Source organism: Schistocerca serialis, chromosome 4, assembly GCF_023864345.2.
Source record: "Schistocerca serialis cubense isolate TAMUIC-IGC-003099 chromosome 4, iqSchSeri2.2, whole genome shotgun sequence".
In the NCBI taxonomy this organism is placed as follows: Eukaryota; Metazoa; Arthropoda; class Insecta; order Orthoptera; family Acrididae; genus Schistocerca; species Schistocerca serialis.
The window spans coordinates 477,191,418-477,212,843 of NC_064641.1; the positions used below are offsets into that span (position 1 = coordinate 477,191,418).

The following is a 21,426-nucleotide window of genomic DNA, read 5'->3' on the forward strand; positions in this document are numbered from 1 at the left end:
GATATAGTGGGAATTAGTGAAGTTCGGTGGCAGGAGGAACAAGACTTTTGGTCAGGTGATTACAGGGTTATAAATACAAAATCAAATAGGGGTAATGCAGGAGTAGGTTTAATAATGAATAAAAAAATAGGAGTGCGGGTTAGCTACTACAAACAACATAGTGAACGCATTATTGTGGCCAAGGTAGATATGAAGCCCACGCCTACAACAGTAGTACAAGTTTATATGCCAACTAGCTCTGCAGATGATGAAGAAATTGAAGAAATGTATGATGAAATAAAAGAAATTATTCAGGTAGTGAAGGGAGACGATAATTTAACAGTCATGGGTGACTGGAATTCGTCAGTAGGAAAAGGGAGAGAAGGAAACATAGTAGGTGAATATGGATTGGGGGACAGAAATGAAAGAGGAAGCCGCCTGGTAGAATTTTGCACAGAGCACAACATAATCATAACTAACACTTGGTTTAAGAATCATGAAAGAAGGTTGTATACATGGAAGAACCCTGGAGATACTAAAAGGTATCAGATAGATTATATAATGGTAAGACAGAGATTTAGGAACCAGGTTTTAAATTGTAAGACATTTCCAGGGGCAGATGTGGACTCTGACCACAATCTATTGGTTATGACCTGTAGATTAAAACTGAAGAAACTGCAAAAAGGTGGGAATTTAAGGAGATGGGACCTGGATAAACTAAAAGAACCAGAGGTTGTACAGAGATTCAGGGAGAGCATAAGGGAGCAATTGACAGGAATGGGGGAAATAAATACAGTAGAAGAAGAATGGGTAGCTTTGAGGGATGAAGAAGTAGTGAAGGCAGCAGAGGATCAAGTAGGTAAAAAGACGAGGGCTAGTAGAAATCCTTGGGTAACAGAAGAAATATTGAATTTAATTGATGAAAGGAGAAAATATAAAAATGCAGTAAGTGAAACAGGCACAAAGGAATACAAACGTCTCAAAAATGAGATCGACAGGAAGTGCAAAATGGCTAAGCAGGGATGGCTAGAGGACTAATGTAAGGATGTAGCGGCCTGTCTCACTAGGGGTAAGATAGATACCGCCTACAGGAAAATTAAAGAGACCTTTGGAGATAAGAGAACGACTTGTATGAATATCAAGAGCTCAGATGGAAACCCAGTTCTAAGCAAAGAAGGGAAGGCAGAAAGGTGGAAGGAGTATATAGAGGGTCTATACAAGGGCGATGTACTTGAGGACAATATTATGGATATGGAAGAGGATGTAGATGAAGATGAAATGGGAGATATGATACTGCGTGAAGAGTTTGACAGAGCACTGAAAGACCTGAGTCGAAACAAGGCCCCCGGAGTAGACAATATTCCATTGGAACTACTGACGGCCATGGGAGAGCCAGTCCTGACAAAACTCTACCATCTGGTGAGCAAGATGTATGAAACAGGCGAAATACCCTCAGACTTCAAGAAGAATATAATAATTCCAATCCCAAAGAAAGCAGGTGTTGACAGATGTGAAAATTACCGAACTATCAGCTTAATAAGTCACAGCTGCAAAATACTAACATGAATTCTTTACAGACGAATGGAAAAACTAGTAGAAGCCAACCTCGGGGAAGATCAGTTTGGATTCCGTAGAAACACTGGAACACGTGAGGCAATACTGACCTTATGACTTATCTTAGAAGAAAGATTAAGGAAAGGCAAACCTACATTTCTAGCATTTGTAGACTTAGAGAAAGCTTTTGACAATGTTGACTGGAATACTCTCTTTCAAATTCTAAAGGTGGCAGGGGTAAAATGCAGGGAGCGAAAGGCTATTTACAATTTGTACAGAAACCAGATGGCAGTTATAAGAGTCGAGGGACATGAAAGGGAAGCAGTGGTTGGGAAGGGAGTAAGACAGGGTTGTAGCCTCTCCCCGATGTTGTTCAATCTGTATATTGAGCAAGCAGTAAAGGAAACAAAAGAAAAATTCGGAGTAGGTATTAAAATTCATGGAGAAGAAATAAAAACTTTGAGGTTCGCCGATGACATTGTAATTCTGTCAGAGACAGCAAAGGACTTGGAAGAGCAGTTGAATGGAATGGACAGTGTCTTGAAAGGAGGATATAAGATGAACATCAACAAAAGCAAAACAAGGATAATAGAATGCAGTCGAATTAAGTCGGGTGATGCTGAGGGAATTAGATTAGGAAATGAGGCACTTAAAGTAGTAAAGGAGTTTTGCTATTTGGGGAGCAAAATAACTGATGATGGTCGAAGTAGAGAGGATATAAAATGTAGGCTGGCAATGGCAAGGAAAGCGTTTCTGAAGAAGAGAAATTTGTTAACATCCAGTATTGATTTAATTGTCAGGAAGTCATTTCTGAAAGTATTCGTATGGAGTGTAGCCATGTATGGAAGTGAAACATGGACGATAAATAGTTTGGACAAGAAGAGAATAGAAGCTTTCGAAATGTGGTGCTACAGAAGAATGCTGAAGATTAGATGGGTAGATCACATAACTAATGAGGAAGTATTGAATAGGATTGGGGAGAAGCGAAGTTTGTGGCACAACTTGACCAGAAGAAGAGATCGGTTGGTAGGACATGTTCTGAGGCATCAAGGGATCACCAATTTAGTATTGGAGGGCAGCGTGGAGGGTAAAAATCGTAGAGGGAGACCAAGAGATGAATACACTAAGCAGATTCAGAAGGATGTAGGTTGCAGTAGGTACTGGGAGATGAAAAAGCTTGCACAGGATAGAGTAGCATGGAGAGCTGCATCAAACCAGTCTCAGGACTGAAGACAACAACAACAACCTTAATGTTACCACCCTTGCTTTTAGTTTCATGGAAGGCTGTTTTGACTTTTCTATATGCTGAGTCTGTTCTTCCAACAATCATTTCTTTTTATGTTTCTTTACATCTTTTGTGCAGCCATTTTGCCTTAGCTTCCCTAGTCTTCCTGTTTATTTAATTCTTAAATTACTTGTATTTCTGTATTCCTGAATTTCCCTGCAAATGTTTGTATTTCCTTCTTTCTTCAGTCAGCTGAATTATTTCTTCTGTTATCCATCGTTTCTTTGCAGTTACCTTCCTTGTGACTACAGTTTTCTTTCCAACTTCCCTGATTGCTCTTTTTAGAGATGTCAATTCCTTTTCAACTGAACTGCGTACTGAGATATTCCTGATTGCAGTATCTATAGCTGAAGAGAACTTCAAGCGTCTCTCTTCATTCCTTAGTACTTCCGCATCCCACTTCCCTGCATGTTGATTCTTCGTGACTAATCTCTTAAAACTTCAGCCTACTCTTCAACACTACTACATTGGGGTCTGAGTTTATATCCTGGGTACACCTTACAATCCAGTATCTGATATTGGAATCTCTGTCTGACCATGATGGAATTTATCTGAAATCTTCCTGTTTCTACTGATGTTTTCAGACTATACCTCCTCCTCTTGTAATTCTTGAACAGAGTATTCAGTGTTGCTAGCTGAAATTTATTGCAGAACTCAATTAGCTTTCTCCTCTCTCTCATGCCTACGCGAAGCCCATATTCTTCTGTATAACTTTATTCTGCTCCCTCCCCCACAACTGCATTCCAGTCCCCCATGACTAATTAGATTTTCATCTCACTTTAAGTACTGAATTACCCATTCAGTATGCTCATATACTTCTCTCTCTCTCTCTCCATTGTCTGTGACATCAACATGTATACCTGAACTAATGCTGTTGGAGTTGGTTTGCTGTCCATTCTGATGTGAACAACCCTATCACTGAATTGTTCACAGAAACTCACTCTCTGCGCTACCTTCCTATTCATAATGAATCCTACTCCCATTATACCATTTTCTGGTGCTGTTGATATTATGCTGTACTCATCTGACCAGAAATCCTTGCCTTCTTTCCATTTCACATCACTGAGCCCTACTATATCTAGATTGAGCCTTTGTATTTCCCTTTTCAGATTTTATAGCTTCTCTACCACATTCAAACTTCTGACATTCCATGCCTCAGCTCATAGAATGTTACCCTTTTGTTGGCTATTCGATCTTTTTGTCATGGTTTTCTTCCCTTTGGCAGACCCCTTCCAGATGTTCGAATGGGGGACCAGTCCAGAATCTTTTGCCAATGGGGAGATTATCATGAAATTTTGTCAGTTACAGGCCATATGTCCTTTGGATACATATTGTCTGTTAAATGCAGTGGTTTCCATTCTCTTCCACATCTTCACACCATTGATCATTGCTTATTCTTCCACATTTAGGGAGAGTTTCCCACCCCAAGGGCAAAAGAGTGCCCTGAACCTGTCTGTTACTCTGCCACCCTTGATAAGGTCATTGGCATAATAAGGGTGACTTCTTATGCCAGAAGTCTTTGGCTGACAATGCTGATGATTTTTATTCAGAATTTAACCATTGATGGCATTCGAACCTGAGACTGAGGACATTCTGATTTTTAATCAAAGACACTACCCCTAGACCATGGTTGTGTAGTTACTACTTATATAGCTTTATTTATGGCAAGGCACGATTCGGGCTGTTATCCGTCATATTTTACTAAAGAGAATTGGGTAGCGATAGTGAAAGGCAGTGGGAATAGTCTTGTGGACTGTGCTTGTGGTATAGCCAGTGGCTTGGATATAAATGCTGCTCAAATTAAGTTCGCTAATGTTCACTTTCTACAGTTGTTCTGCTGTGATGCATGTTAGTATGGCACTTGAGAGGGTGCTGATAAGTGCTAACAGTGCACACATTTTGGAGGTGCTTGTTGAGAGTATTTGTAGTTCAATCTACACTACACATATCCTATACCTGAATAGGATAAGTGACATAAGTGGATCTGGACTCACTCAAGGCCAAATTATGGTTATACTGTGTAGAAAGCCTAAAATGTTTTCAGTATGAAGTCAGATAGGACATTCGAAAGATCCTTTAATGCTAGAAGTATGTTCAGTAAATTGGGAGTGCAGATCAGAAGGTACAGTAAGCTCACTTTCTCAAAATATTAGGGCAATTAAAGATAGAGTACACGAATTGCTAATAGATCATGGCAAAGCTTATCTGCATCTCCAAGCATTATTTATGCAGAGAAGAAATACTATGGCTACCTCTAAGGGGTACATATTACCTTATTCTTGTGCAAGGAGTTCATTGTAGAAGCGGGAGTGGCCATTTCTGCCAAGTGTAATATTTCATTTAAAAGAGTTGACTTATCAAAAAACTGTAGACATCAAATATTTAAAGGCTGTGCAGAAGTGTTTGAATTTTAAAGGAAATAGTTCTTAAGAAAGACATGAAGCTGATTTTGTATAGGGATTTCAATATAAAGTTTCGGGGTGGCTCTCCAGAGAAAAGAATGTTAATGGTCTTAATTGACTCTCAAAGCCTGTTACAGGTTGTGTACAAAGATATATTTAATTGCACTCCCAAGTTCCGATAGTCAGTAAATTAAAGATAAGTGTACATAAAAAATTATTTTATTACAAAATGTTTCATACATTTAGTGTTATTTTTCAATGAAATCACTGTAACGATTGAGGCATTTGTCATACCTTTGTGTAAGCTTTCCCATACCCTCTTCACAAAATGTTGCCACCAATATTGAAATAAATCTCCACAAAGTTTTTTGTAGCCTAAATGTTCAATAATGATAAGAGTGCAGAGAAGATATTGAAACTGCCATAAATTTTATAAACAAGGGACTAATTGTGGACCTACAGTTTTCTCTCACCATATGTCAACTTGTGAAATTTTCTCCTTACACACAGCTCATTCTTAGATGAATTTCTGCTACACTGTACCCTTCTGCTGGTGTGAAATGAATAATGCGTTGTAGCTCACGTTTACCAGGAACATCAGTTGATGTGATTGTTTTTAGTTGACTACTGCTCAGCACAGACCAAATTCTTAAACTTTAACAATAACAGAATGCTTTATGTGAGAAATACACAGTTACGTAGTGTGCCCAAAATGTGCTTGCAGCTCGCCTAGCATTTGTGCTTTGCAGTAAGAGATTGGCGGGGGATGGGGGGACACCTCGTATTTTCCAACTAGAGTTCAAGGATACAGACGTACAATCATTGACAATATCTTTATAAATTGTTCTCTTGTTGAAGGATGTAGTGTGAGAAAAATTAATAATGGCATGTCAGGTTGTGATGAACAGGTGACAATATGAGGGTGTGTAAATCCCCCCTCCCCACCAAATTGTTTACCTTATCCCCTTCAAAATATTTCCATTGCAACTAATACATATGTTCCACCAGTGCTTCCACTGTTCAAAAAATTTTTTGCAGTTATCTTTAGAAATGGCTAAAAGCTCCTCCCTCATTTTTCTCTTGGCTTCTCTAGTGTTGTCAAATTGGTATCCTTTCATGCCCCTTGTCATGTGTGGAAACAGAAATAGTCACACAGAGCAACGTCAGGCTAGTAAGGTGTGTGTGCTCCAGCAGAACCATGCCTTTCTTAGCCAAAAACTAACAGAGATGGTCATATGCGCGGGTACATTGAAGTGATGGAATAACTGGTCTCCTGTCAGCCAAAAATTGGGTCATCTTTGATTAACACTCTTGCACAATCTTCCTAAAACTTTCAAATAAAAGGTTTGATGTACAGTGTGACCTGTGGGAACAAACTCTGAATGAATTTCACCCTTGACATCAGAAAAGCAAATCAGCGTTGTTTTGATGTTTGATTTGACTTGATGACTTTTTTTCTTTGGACAGGGTGATGATGAGGCCTCTCATTGGCTGGACTGTTGTTTTAAAGCACAGTGTGTTTCAACTCAACATTCCTTTCAATTCTCAGTCAGAACCCGAGGAACAAACTTGGCAGCAATGCTTTTCATTCCCCAATCTTCCGTGAAAATTCGCTGAACCGAGCTCCAAGACAACCACCTAATCTCTGACAGTTGATCAGTTGTCTGTCGACAGTCCGTGAGCACAAGCTGTCAAATTTTTTCAATATTTTCTTCCATTTGGGCAGTTGATGGACGTTCAAAATGAGGTTTGTCATCAATTGACGTGGCGCCATTTTTAAATCAACCAAACCACTCGTATACTTGAGTTTTTCCCATAGCGCCATCTTGGTAAGCTGTTTTCAACATTAAAACAGTTTCAGCAGCATATTTACCAAGTAGAAAACAAAATTTCACAGCTGCACATCGTTCACTTAAACTTGCCATCATAAAACACCAAACAAGAACAAAACAGCGTTAGCAAAAGCTATCACTGCAGATGATCAGAACAAGCCAGGTTGATAAATCAGGCTGCAGTGAACTGGCAGTGAGTTGCGCTATACACACCTAGCAGCAGAAATGCATATTATACAAGCTCCGCTCACTGCAGCGTCATTCTGGTTTTCTTTTTTGGGGGGTAGGGTGATGGCAGCAGTTACCCCCCTTGTACTGTGCGAATGGTCTTGCTGCAGTGGTAACACCAGTTCACATAAGATCCCCAAACTATAGTGCTGTTGGTCTTGGCTAGCATTTGTATAGGTGGCAAGCCGGTTCCACTCAGCCCTTGTGTGGCCAGTTGAGGAGCAACTTGATTGTGAACTAGTGACCCCCATCACAAAAACTGACATTGGCCAGGAGAGTGATGTGCTGACCATATGCCCATGCCCCTCCATAGTAACATCCAGTTTATGCGCATTGGCCGGGGATGACACGGCGGTCGGTCAGTACCGTTAGGCCTTCTGCGGCGTGTTTGGACGGAATTTTGTTTTAGATTAGTCTTATCCCATAGTAGTTAGCAAAGATTTAGAGATAAGGGTCCACTTGACGTTTAAAGCCAATCTCAGAAGGAAACTTAGCAAGATGTCTACAATACAGACAACTTGAATAATGTATGAAATATATTTCTTCAAACCTTTGTCACCTTCTTTGATAGCAGTTTCCCGCAAAAAAATTGCAGGCAGACTTGCAGTACTAATGAGCAACCGATGTGTGTAACTAGTGACATTAGAATGTCATGTAGGAGGAAACAGAAACTGAATCGCAATATGAAGGACAGCCAGACCCCAGTAACAGTTTCACTTCATTCTACACTGCAAAGTGCTGAGGAATGTTATCAGACATGCTAAAAGAATGCACTGCATCAAGAGAATAAATAGCTCTCAGAATAAAGGAAACAAGCAAATATGAAATGGAATTAACATCCTTAAAGAGTAAAGACTCCCATGCCTTTGATGAAATTTGAAGTAGGATTGTGAACATCAGTGTACCAAACATTAGTTTTCTATAGTTTGATTTAAAGTAGTTGTCACTTGACGTTTGCGCTCCGAAGTTGCGGCGTTGTCACGTCAAGCACTGGCTGGAGGCAGCCTCCTCAGCGCATCGCTAGCCCCGGCGATAGAAAATCGTTTTAAAGCCTGTATCTGTAAGTAAAAAATTTCAAACCCACATATGATGTATATCTCTACAATGTCTCTCAATCTGTCAAATATCTATTCTTAATTTTAATTAGGACAAGAGTTACGTTATTTTGTTTGAAACAATTTAAATTCTCGATTTCGCAAACAGCTTCTAACTTATCACGTCGTTACTGAAAAGCTATTGGTGTCACAGCAAAATATTTTTTTTCCATTCATTACCAAAGTAATGAACTCGGTAAAGAATCCTTAAAAGTTTTTGTAGTGCATTACGTTTCCTGTATATAAATTTCTGAAAACAGCGTTTTTAAGCAACCATATCAGTACTGAGCTCGAAACAAGTATGACGTTTAAAATCTCTATCTCCTATAAATATTATGTAAATATTTTGAAATTTACGTACAGTATCGGTCTCAGTGGTGTCTATAAGCATATCAAATATCTTTTCTTAATTTTAATTAGGGCCGTTGTTACATTAACTATTGAAGTGTGAGAAATTTTCACTTCCGTAAAAGTTTTCTTCTTTAGACTGCAAATCTCGAAAACTCTTACACAAATTGAATAACATCTTGGTGTATATACAAAATGAAATAGAATTAAAATTCAGTCTAACTTATAGTAAGGAGATGACGAGAGCTGACCAAACAGTATTTCTTAGTCTCACAACAAGAATAAGAATTAATCGAAACAAATTCACAAATACAATATTTAATGGCAGTAAGTACAGTACACACTAATCAGACAATGCGAAAACACCGCTTAATTCGTCAGAGTCAGTGGAACTATCCGTGTCGCTGCTCGTATTGACAGATATAATCAAGTCTTTGACACTTTGTTGTAAGATACCTTCATTGTTCCGTGCATCCTGTATCACTCCTTCTGCCAGTCTTCCGATGTCACAATTTCAACTGCCTCTTTCAAAAGGCGTTGCACTTCGGTTAACGTGAATTTCTAATTTTCTGCAGCAATATGCCGTTTAACCTGAGCCCATATCAGCTCTATTGCGTTGAAATGGCAATGGAAAGGAGGCAATCTGAGCACTTTATGCCCGCAATTTTTTGCTACTTCATCCACAATGTAAATAGAGTTCTTTGGCTTGTGTTGCGTTACAAGTTCTAATAATTCTGCCCTTGTCAAATTACTGTCGAACTGTACCTTATGTTTCTGTAACCAGCTAACAATGTCGTTTTTCCTCGTTGCCTTTGTGGGTAAAGAGAGATGGGGCCCCTCCACGCCCGCACCAACGTGGTGACCAAACCAAAAGTTCTACTGTCACCTCCGTAAACATGTTAGTTGTCTAGTATGTGGATCACAGGATGCTGGGCTGTGATGTCCGTGCGTCTGGGTAAGGCTACGCATTAACACGGTCCATCAGGTGATAGATAGTGGACGAAACGCGAGTGAGGGTAGCGATTTGAAGAGCAGAGGAAAAAAAGTGCCATGGCTCGTGCCGTGGGGCTTTATCTTGTATTACTGAGTGATATGGAGCGTTATCCATAATGACAGAGTTTTTTGTTAAGTTCTGGAGCGCACAGTCTTCAAACCATTTCACAAAAGTATTGTGGTTCGTCTCTTCGTGGTAGTCGGAGGTCGTATTTGAACTGAATAGCAGCAGACAATTTCGAATGAAACCTTTTGAATTTCCGGCATGTACTACAACTATCCTTTTTCCTCTGCCGATCGGAGCTGCCATACTACTGCTGATGGTACCGTCTGTCCAGCCTGTGTTTAAACTGTGTCCTACATTCACTCACGTTTCATCAAACCAAACGATATCATCAAAATTCATCCCCACTAATTCTCTAAGAAAGTGGCATCGCCAGGCTGCAATATCTTAGCGTTCTATTAGTAACTTTCTGCCAGAGATTGATTTATAGCGGAATCCTAACATTTTCACAAGTCGTAACAAAGACGATTTACTACCATGGAACAGGTCAGCCGCTGTGAGGGTAGCATGTAGTTTTTTGTGTGTTGGATACTACTTCCTCGAATAAAATGGGTATATTTGACGACGAATGGCATCTTCCTGAAAGAGTCAAGTTTTGTGACCCTCTTTTCTAGTCGCCTCTTTTTCCCAGGTGTCTCCAATTTAGATGATTCACTTGAGCCTTCTTTTGTGAATTTCTCCTTGCAGATTCTTATTACTGATCGTTCGTTAACTTGCAGAGCAGTTGCAGTTCGCTCCACCGCCTTATCCAAAGGAATGAGAGGCCCTCCTGCATCTCTCTCTCTCTCTCTCTCTCTCTCTCTCTCTCTCTCTCTCTCAAAATAGCCCCTTAAGGAACATACGTATTCACGCGTATAACAACGCCATGTCCGCCACTTTTTGGAGGTTTCCGAGGAGTGTGTAGCCTCGGCCTCCCTCTCTTGCGACTACTTTCATCAGACATCGTAAACACGCGAAACTATAAGTCACTCAAATCTCTCATCCGCACGTCTACAACAGCTCGCTAGGGACTGGCTGTCACAATGCCTTAGTCAGCTCAGCAGAGCGAAGTGGCAACGCACTGGCAGCCGACGGCGCCAGCTGCAATTGGTTTATTGGTAGTGGGAGCCCTGCAGCCCGTTGCCTGTCAAGTGACAACTACTTTAAATCAGACTATAATTAGTCACCTGTTCAATGTATGTTTCAAGTTTGTTCAGTTTTCTGACAGATTGAAATAATGTTTAGTGAAACCATCTTATAAAAATGGCGAATGAAATAATGTAAAAAATTACCAGCCAGTTTCTTTGTTAAGTGTTTTCAAAAGTTTTCGATCAAATAATCTCAATTCACATAATTTGCTGCCAGACTCACAGTTTAGCTTTAGGAAAGGAGCAGAAACAGAAAATGCAGTTTTGTTTTGTGTGTGAGGCACTAACAGGGCTAAAAAGGAGATGGAGGACAAGAGGTGTTTTCTTTGGTTTAACAAAAACATTTATTTGTGGAATACAACGGTATTTGGGAAAAAGTTCAGCAATGGTTCATTTCATATATGGAAAGTTGGAAGCAAAAGATTGTCCACCAGTGTTAACAAACAGGGAAGAGGCTAAGGTCATGTAAAATCTCGGAGTGCCACAGGGTTCTGTTCTGGGTCCATTGCTTTTCTTGATATACAGAGACCTGTCATGAAACATTACAGATGACATAAAATTGTTTTGTTTGCAGATCACAATTGCTACTCTGAAAGATATGAAATGTAATATAAATGATTTGGCTAGTAGAGAGGAATATCATCAGCATGTGGCTTACAGAGAATAGATTACCAGTTAATTGTATAAAATGGAATTCTCACATTTTCTGATACAGTACTCTTGTAAAAGCAAAATTTTAATGTCTGAAGTTGGTCATACAGTGAGTGAAGTTGACCATTTTAAATTGTTTGAAATGATGCTAGGTTGGTTGCTTTCCTGGAAGTGCCGAGATCTTATGCAAAAATGAGTGCTGCTACCTTCACCTTGGGAATGATCTTAGTTGAAATTCAGAGGCTTGTTAACTTTGCTTACTTTTGCTCTGTTTTCTTGTGTAGTGTTATACTTTTGGGCAGCTCTGTACAGTTGCCAGGAATATGCATAGCTCAGAAAAACTCTACCATCCCCACACATACATTACGTCATAGGACTTGTTATTCACAATACTGACTCATTCAGAAGAAACTGCAACATTAATTCAGTGAATACTGCAGAGAAAAACAATATGTATTTGGATAACACTTCCTTACGCCTTGTACAAAAAGGTGTGTCCTGTTCATCGGGTTTCATTTTCAGCAGGCATCCAGCAGAACTGGGGGTGGGGGAGTGATAAACCCCAAGTATTCAAGTGAAAAGTTGAAAGGTTTCTTTGTGGCACCCTACTCCTATTCTGTACAGGAATTCCTTACTGACTGAGTCCATGATGAAGTCGTCGTGGGTACTGATGGATGGATAAATAAATAAAATAAATACAATATTTTCATTGGCTGCATTGTTAATGCTCCAGCTGCCTTTTTTTCTGTAACTTGTAGCTTCTTTTTTTCACATTTACATGTATAACAAACATACTTGTGGGTTCACTGATAAGTGTAGCATGTTGAAAACCAAAATACATCTTGATATTAATAAAGCTATATGTAAAGGTAATGGTTGCTGTATTTCTTCAAGTAACCCATTGAGATACTTTGTGATGAAGAAACATTACCAAAATACTTATATTTTTCTGAGCACTAGTAGTGGAATTGATGACGATTGTTTCTGAGGTAACAAACTTAAACGGGACAAACAACATAGTTGTGCTCTGTTACAGAAAAGCAATCCAGTTACACAGTTGTAGCAAAACTGTAAATACTGATTGAATTACTGTCTTAAAGTTGGCTTCTCAGTGGAAGCAGTGTTTTTTATGTTTTGTTTTTCTTCCGTTCAAGGAACATCCAACAGTAAACATTCATTTTTTAAGCAATGCCATGAAAAGAAAGAAGAGACATTTCTACAAGAAAAAACTACTGTTCACACAACGAGCAGGAGGAACAGACTGTCATTATCGAATAACCACAGCGTGCTGAATGAAATGGATCTGTCCTCCTCGGAAGCAGAGACCAGTGCAGTGTCACAGATAACTCAAGTGATAGACAGTGAAACCACTCCAAGCTCAAAAGTCTGCAAGAGCCCTGAGAAACTCAAAACAAAAGGTAGTGAAAATTAAATGTGTTTTATGTCCTTTTGTTGTATTGAGTCTCTTTATTTCAGTCTTCTCCTTCTACTACTTCTTTGCTTTTACTTGTTGACTTTCCTAAGCCTTTCTGAATATTGTTTCCTATTATCTTGTTATCATTCAGTTACTTGATTCATAATATAAATATGAATTTTTAGTAACGGAGTTCTGTTTTTCACTTAGAGTGTTTGAGATTGGCACCAGTTTTCACAAAGAAAACGACAAAAAAACTGAAACCAGATGCAGACAGTATCTTGGCAAAAAAGTCGTTTTTAGAAAGTGGAGTACCCGAAACACTCAAGAAGACTGTAGAACAGAGTCGCCTGTAAGTATTTCAGATCTTGATGTATGTTAAAACTAATCACATCTTAAGTTTGTTTACATGATGCTTGTTAATTCTTCAACATTTCAGCTATGCTGTGATGATTATCTTTTTATCCCTTCCATTATTCATGGGCAGTCAATGAGAGATCGAGGTTAAATGTTCTTGATCCACCATAGAAAGACTTGTGTTTATGCCTCAGATTTACTTCTTTTTCTGTGTAGTAGATTAGATTAGATTAATACTTGTTCCATAGATCATGAATACGACACTTCGTAATGATGTGGAACGTGTCAGGTCAATAAAAGATGGCTGTACAAGATAACATTACACAAAATATTGTATGACACTAATGCTTAAGTTGGTTTTTTTCCCCTCCCTTAATTTGTATCTAAAAATTCAGCCAATGAGTAGAAGGAGTTGTCAACTAGAAATTCTTTTAATTTATTTTTAAATTTTGGTTGGCTATCTGTCAGGCTTTTGATGCTGTTTGGTAGGTGACCAAAGACTTTTGTGGCAGCATAATTTACCCCTTTCTGTGCCAAAGTCAGATTTAACCGTGCATAGTGAAGATCATCCTTTCTCCTGGTGTTATAGCTATGCACACTGCTATTACTTTTGAACTGGGTTGGATTATTAACAACAAATTTCATAAGTGAATATATATACTGTGAGGATCCCTAGATCCTTAAATAGATGTCTGCAGGATGACCGTGGGTGGGCACCAGCAATTATTCTTATTACACGTTTTTGATCAATGAATACTTTTCTACTCAACGATGAATTACCCCAGAATGTGATGCCATTCGAAAGCAGTGAATGAAAGTAGGCATAGTAAGCTAATTTACTGAGATTCTTATCACTAAAATTTCCAATAACCCTAATAGCATACGTAGCTGAAATCAGACGTTTCAGCAGACCATCAATGTGTTGCTTCCAGTTTAACCTCTCATCAATGGACACACCTAAAAATTTTGAAAATTCTACCTTAGCTGCAGACTTCTGTTCAAAGTCTATATTTATTATTGGAGTTGTGCCATTTACTGTACGGGACTGTATATGCTGTGTTTTTCAAAATTTAAAGAGAGTCCATTTGCTGATAACCACTTAATAATTTAGTGAAAAACATCATTTACAATTACATCACTTAGTTCTTGGTTTTTGGATGTTATTACTATACTTGTATCATCAGCAAAAAGAACTAACTTTGCATCTTCATCAATGTGGAATGGTAAGTCATTAATGTATATCAAGAACAGTAAAGGACCTAAGACCAAACCCTGTGGGACCCCCAGTTTGAGGAATCAGCTGTTGTTTTAACATTACATGAACAACTTATTTCAACTTTCTGCGTTCTTCCAGTTAAGTATGAATTAAACCATTTGTGCAGTGCCCCCCTCAAACCATAATGATTTAGCTTATCTAAAAGAATTCCATGATTTACACAATCAAAGGCCTTTGAGAGATCACAAAAAATACCAGTGGGTGATGTCCGTTTATTCAGAGCATTTAACATTTGATCAGTGAAAGCGTATATAGCATTTTCTGTTGAAAAGCCTTTCTGAAAACCAAACTGACATTTTGTTAGTACTTTATTTTTACAAATATGGGAGGCTACTCTTGAATACATTACTTTCTCAAAAATTTTTGATAGAGCTGTCAGAAGAGAGATTGGGTGGTAGTTGTTGACATCCGACGTATCCCCCGTTTTATGCAATGGTTTTACAATGGCATATTTTTGTCTATCGGGGAAAACACCCTGCTCCAAAGAGCTATTACATACGTGGCTGAGAATCCTACTTATCTATGGGGAACATGCTTTAAGTACCTTGCTGGAAATGCCATCAATTCCGTAAGACCTTTTACTTTTCAGTGAGTTTATTATTTTACTGATTTCAGAGGGAGAGGTTGGTGGAAATACAGTTGTTTCAAACTGCACAGGTATGGCCTCTTCTATTAGTAGCCCTGCCTCTTCTAGTGAAGATCTAGATCCTATTTTCTCCACAACATGTAAAAAATGATTATTGCAAATATTTTCAATTTCTGATTGTTTGTTAGTACACTTGTCATTCAGTTTTATGGCACTAAAGTCTTCCTGTGCTCTTGGTTGCCCTGTTTCCCTTCCAGTAATATTCCAAATTGCTTTAATTTTATTATCAGAGTTACTGATCTCGGACATGATACACATGCTTCTGGACTTCTTAGTACCGCACAATAGTTTTTATAATATTGAACAATTTTGGGGTCAGTACTCCCTCTTGCTGTTAGATACAGTTCTCTTTTACGGTTGCAAGATATTCTTATTCCTTTAGTTAGCCAAGGGTTTTTTATATGTTTTCTTGGAGTTATGTTTAACTATTTTCTTGGGAAAACAATTTTCAAATACCCTTAAAAATGTATCGTGAAATAAGTTATGTTTCAAGTTTGCATCGGGTTCCTTATACAGTTCATCCCAGTCTAGCTGCTGTAGGCTTTCCCTAAAGTTTGCAATATTTATATTGTTAATTGAACGCACTGCCTTGAAAATTCTGATTTGATATACTGCATGGAGCTATGTCATGTACTGTAACTAGCTGTGCACCATGATCTGAAAGACCATTCTCAACAGGATAAACATTTATTTCTTTAAACTTATCTTGGTCTATAAAAAAATTATCTATCAATGTCCTGCTGTTCTTTGTTATCAGAGTAGGAAAATCAATGACGGAGCTCAAATTGAAAGAACTGAGTAATGCTACAAGGTCATTCTTCCTATTACACTCTTTCAGGGAATCAACATTGAAATCCCCACAAATGATAATTTGCTTCCCCCTGTCTGACAGATAGCACAACAAAGCATCAAAGTTTTCTAGAAAGATTAGATTAGATTAGATTAATACTAGTTCCATGGATCATGAATACGATATTTCTTAATGATGTGGAACGAGTCAAATTTTCCAATACATGACATAATTAGGTTAATTTAACAACATACTTAAGTTAATATAACAACTTTATTTTTTTGTGTTTTTTATTTTTATTTTTTTATTTTTTTTATTTTTTTAATATATTTTTTTTTCGTAATTTATATCTAAAAATTCCTCTATGGAGTAGAAGGAGTTGTCATTCAGAAATTCTTTTAATTTCTTCTTAAATACTTGTTGGTTATCTGTCAGACTTTTGATACTATTTGGTAAGTGACCAAAGACTTTAGTGCCAGTATAATTCACCCCTTTCTGTGCCAAAGTTAGATTTAATCTTGAATAGTGAAGATCGTCCTTTCTCCTAGTATTGTAGTTATGCACACTGCTATTACTTTTGAATTGGGTTTGGTTGTTAATAACAAATTTCATAAGAGAGTATATATACTGAGAAGCTACTGTGAATATCCCTAGATCCTTAAATAAATGTCTGCAGGATGATCTTGGGTGGACTCCAGCTATTATTCTGATTACACGCTTCTGTGCAATAAATACTTTATTCCTCAGTGATGAATTACCCCAAAATATGATGCCATATGAAAGCAATGAGTGAAAATAGGCGTAGTAAGCTAATTTACTAAGATGTTTATCACCAAAATTTGCAATGACCCTTATTGCATAAGTAGCTGAACTCAAACGTTTCAGCAGATCATCAATGTGTTTCTTCCAATTTAATCTCTCATCAATGGACATACCTAAAAATTTGGAATATTCTACCTTAGCTATATGCTTCTCATTAAGGTCTATATTTATTAGTGGCGTCATACCATTCACTGTACGGAACTGTGTGTACTGTGTCTTATCAAAATTCAGTGAGAGTCCGTTTACAAGGAACCACTTAGTAATTTTCTGAAAGACAGTATTGACAATTTCATCAGTTAATTCTTGTTTCTCAGGTGTGATTACTATACTTGTATCATCAGCGAAGAGAACTAACTTTGCCTCTTCATGAATTTAGAATGGCAAGTCATTAATATATAATAAGAACAACAAAGGACCCAAGACTGACCCTTGTGGAACCCCATTCTTGATAGTTCCCCAGTTTGAGGAATGTGCTGATCTTTGCATGTTACGAGAACTACTTATTTCAACTTTCTGCACTCTTCCAGTTAGGTACGAATTAAACCATTTGTGCACTGTCCCACTCATGCCACAATACTTGAGCTTGTCTAGCAGAATTTCATGATTTACACAATCAAAAGCCTTTGAGAGATCACAAAAAATCCCAATGGGAGGTGTTCGGTTATTCAGATCATTCAAAATTTGACTGGTGAAAGCATATATGGCATTTTCTGTTGAAAAACCTTTCTGGAAACCAAACTGACATTTTGTTAGTACTTCATTTTTACAGATATGTGAAGCTACTCTTGAATACATTACTTTCTCAAAAATTTTGGATAAAGCTGTTAGAAGGGAGATTGGACGGTAATTGTTGACATCAGATCTATCCCCCTTTTTATGCAAAGGTATAACAATAGCGTATTTCAGCCTATCAGGGAAATGCCCTGTTCCAGAGAGCTATTACACAGGTGGCTGAGAATCTTACTTATCTGTTGAGAACAAGCTTTTAGTATTTTGCTGGAAATGCCATCAATTCCATGTGAGTTTTTGCTTTTAAGCAAGTTTATTATTTTCCTAATTTCAGAGGGAGAAGTGGGTGAGATTTCAATTGTATCAAATTGCATAGGTATGGCCTCTTCCATTAACAGCCTAGCATCTTCTAATGAACACCTGGATCCTACTATATCCACAACATTTAGAAAATGATTATTAAAAATATTTTCAACTTCTGACTTTTTGTTTGTAAAGTTTTCATTCAATTTGATGGTAATACTGTTTTCCTCTGCTCTTGGTTGACCTGTTTCTCTTTTAATAATATTCCAAATTGTTTTAATTTTATTATCAGAGTTGCTGATTTCAGACATGATACACATACTCCTGGATTTTTTAATAACTTTTCTTAATATAACTCAGTAGTTTTTATAATTTTTGATAGTTTCTGGGTCACTACTCTTTCTTGCTGTCAGATACATTTCCCTTTTCCGGTTACAAGATATTTTTATACCCTTAGTAAGCCATGGTTTGTTACAAGGTTTCTTACGAGTATATTTAACTATTTTCTTGGGGAAGCAGTTTTCAAATGCATTTACAAAAATGTCATGAAATAAATTATATTTTAAATTGGCATCAGGTTCACGGTACACCTCATCCCAGTCTAACTGCTGTAGGCTTTCCCTGAAATTTGCAATTGTTAAATCGTTGACTGAACGTACTACTTTGGAGGACTGTTTAGTATTGCTGAATGGAGCTATGTCATATATTGTAACTAGCTGTGCACCATGATCAGAAAGACCATTCTCAACAGGCTGAGCATTTATCTGGTTAAACTTATCTTGGTCTATAAAGACGTTATCTATCAGTGAGCTGCTATCCTTTACCACCCGAGTAGGAAAATCAATAACGGGTGTCAAATTGAAAGAACCGAGTAATACTTCAAGGTCATTTTTCCTATTACCCTCTTTCAGAGAATCTACATTGAAGTCCCCACAAATAATAATTTGCTTCCCCCTGTCTGACAGATAGCACAACAAGGAGTCCAAATTTTTCAGAAATAGATGAAAATTTCCTGATGGGGACCTATATACAGTTACAATTATAAATGTGCCTTTATTTAATTTAAGCTCACAGGCACATGCTTCTATATGTTTCTCTATACAAAACTTTTTTGTTTCTATACTTTTTGCACAATGATAACTTTTGACATATATGGCAACTCCTCCTTTCTCCATATTTTCTCTCATTACATGTGCAGAGAGCTTATAACCACTTACATTTACCTTATCCATATCAGTAACAATGTGATGCTCAGACAGGCATAGTATATCTATTTCATTCTCAGCTTCTAAATCTTCTAAACAAACCAGAAGCTCATCTACTTTATTCTTTAAACTCCCAATATTTTGATGAAATATACTTGCATTACCCCGGATAGCTGGAAATTCCCTGAGGGAGACCTATACATTGTTACAATTATGAAAGCGGCATCATTTAGTTTTAGTTCAGTGGCACATGCTTCCATATGTTGCTCTACACAAAATTTTTTAGTTTCTAAATTTTTTACACTGTGGAAGCTTTTGACATATATGGCAACTCCTCCTCTCACCATATTATCTCTACTTACATGTGCAGCTAATTTGTACCCATTGATGCTAACCTTTTGCATATCAGTGACAATGTGATGCTCAGACAGGCATAGTACATCTATTACATTCTCAGTTTCTATATCTTCTAAACAAAGCAGAAGCTCATCAATTTTATTCTTCAATCCCCCAATATTTTGATGAAATATACTAACATTATTTTTCACTTTACTTTCGTGAGTATCTTGAACTTTTGTAACATCTTTAGTACTTGCCTGGCTGAGTTTCCCACTGGACACTGATCTTACACTAAAAAAGAGTTTCCACCATGAGATGTAGTTCCTCCCCCCTTTAAATATCCTGCTATCAGCCCAGCCAGTTTACCCTTCCCTTTCTTGTTGAGGTGTAGGCCATGTATAGTATAGTCCCACCTACGGAGTGAATCAACAGGAACCACACCAATGTGTGACCCTGCACCAGATCCAAGTAGCCGTTCCAACTCCAAATTAACTCTCCTGACAGAAGAGCTCAAATGAGGTCAGTCGTGGCACTCCAGAACCGACAAAAACCCAACACTGGTATGACTCGATGTTGATGCAATCTTTGCCAGGTCACACTCTATGCTGTACCCCGGATCTCTGTCAATACTGTTGCCCGGCCCACCCACAATAACCACGGTGTCTTCCTTAGTAAAGCCTCTACATAGTGAACCTAAATCCTCTGTAACCTGCCCCAGTCCAGCACTAGGTTTGAAAAAACTTGTGACCTGGTATTCTGATCCTAATTCATCCTGCAGAAGTTGGCCCACACCCCTAGCATGCGAACTACCTGGCAACAAGACTTTCTTTCTCTTTGCAGACTTCCCTATATTCTTATTCAATTTGCTTCTGAAAGCTTGTTGAGCCCTGTCTACATCTACTTCTGTGAGAGGCTCATCAGTTTCTGACTGAGGCAACAGGTCAAAACTATTTTTTACATTAATAACAAAGCTGTCAGAAGAATTTCTTGGCCTGTTCCTTATGCCTGTTGCCACATTTTTAGGTCATTTTACTCTGTCCATCTTTTTCCAGGGACTATGTTTCGTTCCTCAAGTGCGATTCCAGAAGGCCTACAATGCATGCTTTGTCATAATCCCCACAGTGGATTCATAAATTTTCCAGTCATGTCTTTTTATAAAATGTTTTTATTGCTTAAGATTTTATGCTGTGTTGTAAAGGTTAAATTAATTATTTGTATTGGTAGCACTGTCAAAAACAGTATCATATCGTTTCATTGTATAAACACACGTATATCGAAGTGCAAACTTTTTCAGAGAAAAAGTGACTTTCAACCTTTCTTATGGTTCTTATTTGTTTCCCAGTATATCTTAATTTTCTCCACAAGGCCTTCTTTCTTTCTTCGGTCCATTTTGGTCGGTATGGTTTTGGTTCCATCTCTGGAGTAAACTTCAACTTATAAATTTTGCTTCTGAATGTATCCCTGTCTGATATGTTTATTACATCAATTTTTATTTTTGTAAATCCTTCTTAACTTAAGTTACCCAGGATATTGATGCTTTAAGTGATGTCACATAGTCCAATAGACGTTTATTTACTCTGTTCCCGGGTAATCTGCCTAGGTGGCCATAGAACTTCATTTGTTGCTTTCTGACGTCAGTTTCGATGTTGGATACTTTTTCTGTTGTGTTGATAGTTTGCAGTCTGTATCCATCTTTTGTGTACCGTGGTCCCAGAATTTATCCAATAATCGTTTTCTCTACTTTCCTAATTTCTTGTAAATCTAGTTTTCAATTCAGTGAGTGTGTTTCACTCGCCTGCGTGACTCTCGGTTTGATTTCTGGGTTGTAGTGTCTGATATTGGTGCCTTTTGACAGGCATTTTTTGTTATATCAATTTGAAACAAGTCCGGAAGCTTTCTTGATTTTCTGCAATCTATTTTATTGTGTTAGTTTTTCAAGTCCTGTGGGTTGATTAATTTCAGCAAGATACTTAGTGTTTGACTTTGTT

The 21,426-nt window shown here is 37.9% G+C and overlaps 1 protein-coding gene across 1 annotated transcript in view; it reads left to right on the forward strand.

Moving 5' to 3' along the window:
* The window catches only part of LOC126474546 (ATPase family AAA domain-containing protein 5), a 156,970-nt gene that overhangs the window by 65,821 nt on the left and 69,723 nt on the right, over nt 1-21,426 (forward strand). Inside the window, exons 4-5 of the mRNA XM_050102019.1 lie at nt 12,712-12,975; nt 13,182-13,323. Of these exons, the coding sequence (XP_049957976.1) occupies nt 12,712-12,975; nt 13,182-13,323 (406 nt within the window). The remainder of the gene's footprint in view (nt 1-12,711; nt 12,976-13,181; nt 13,324-21,426) is intronic.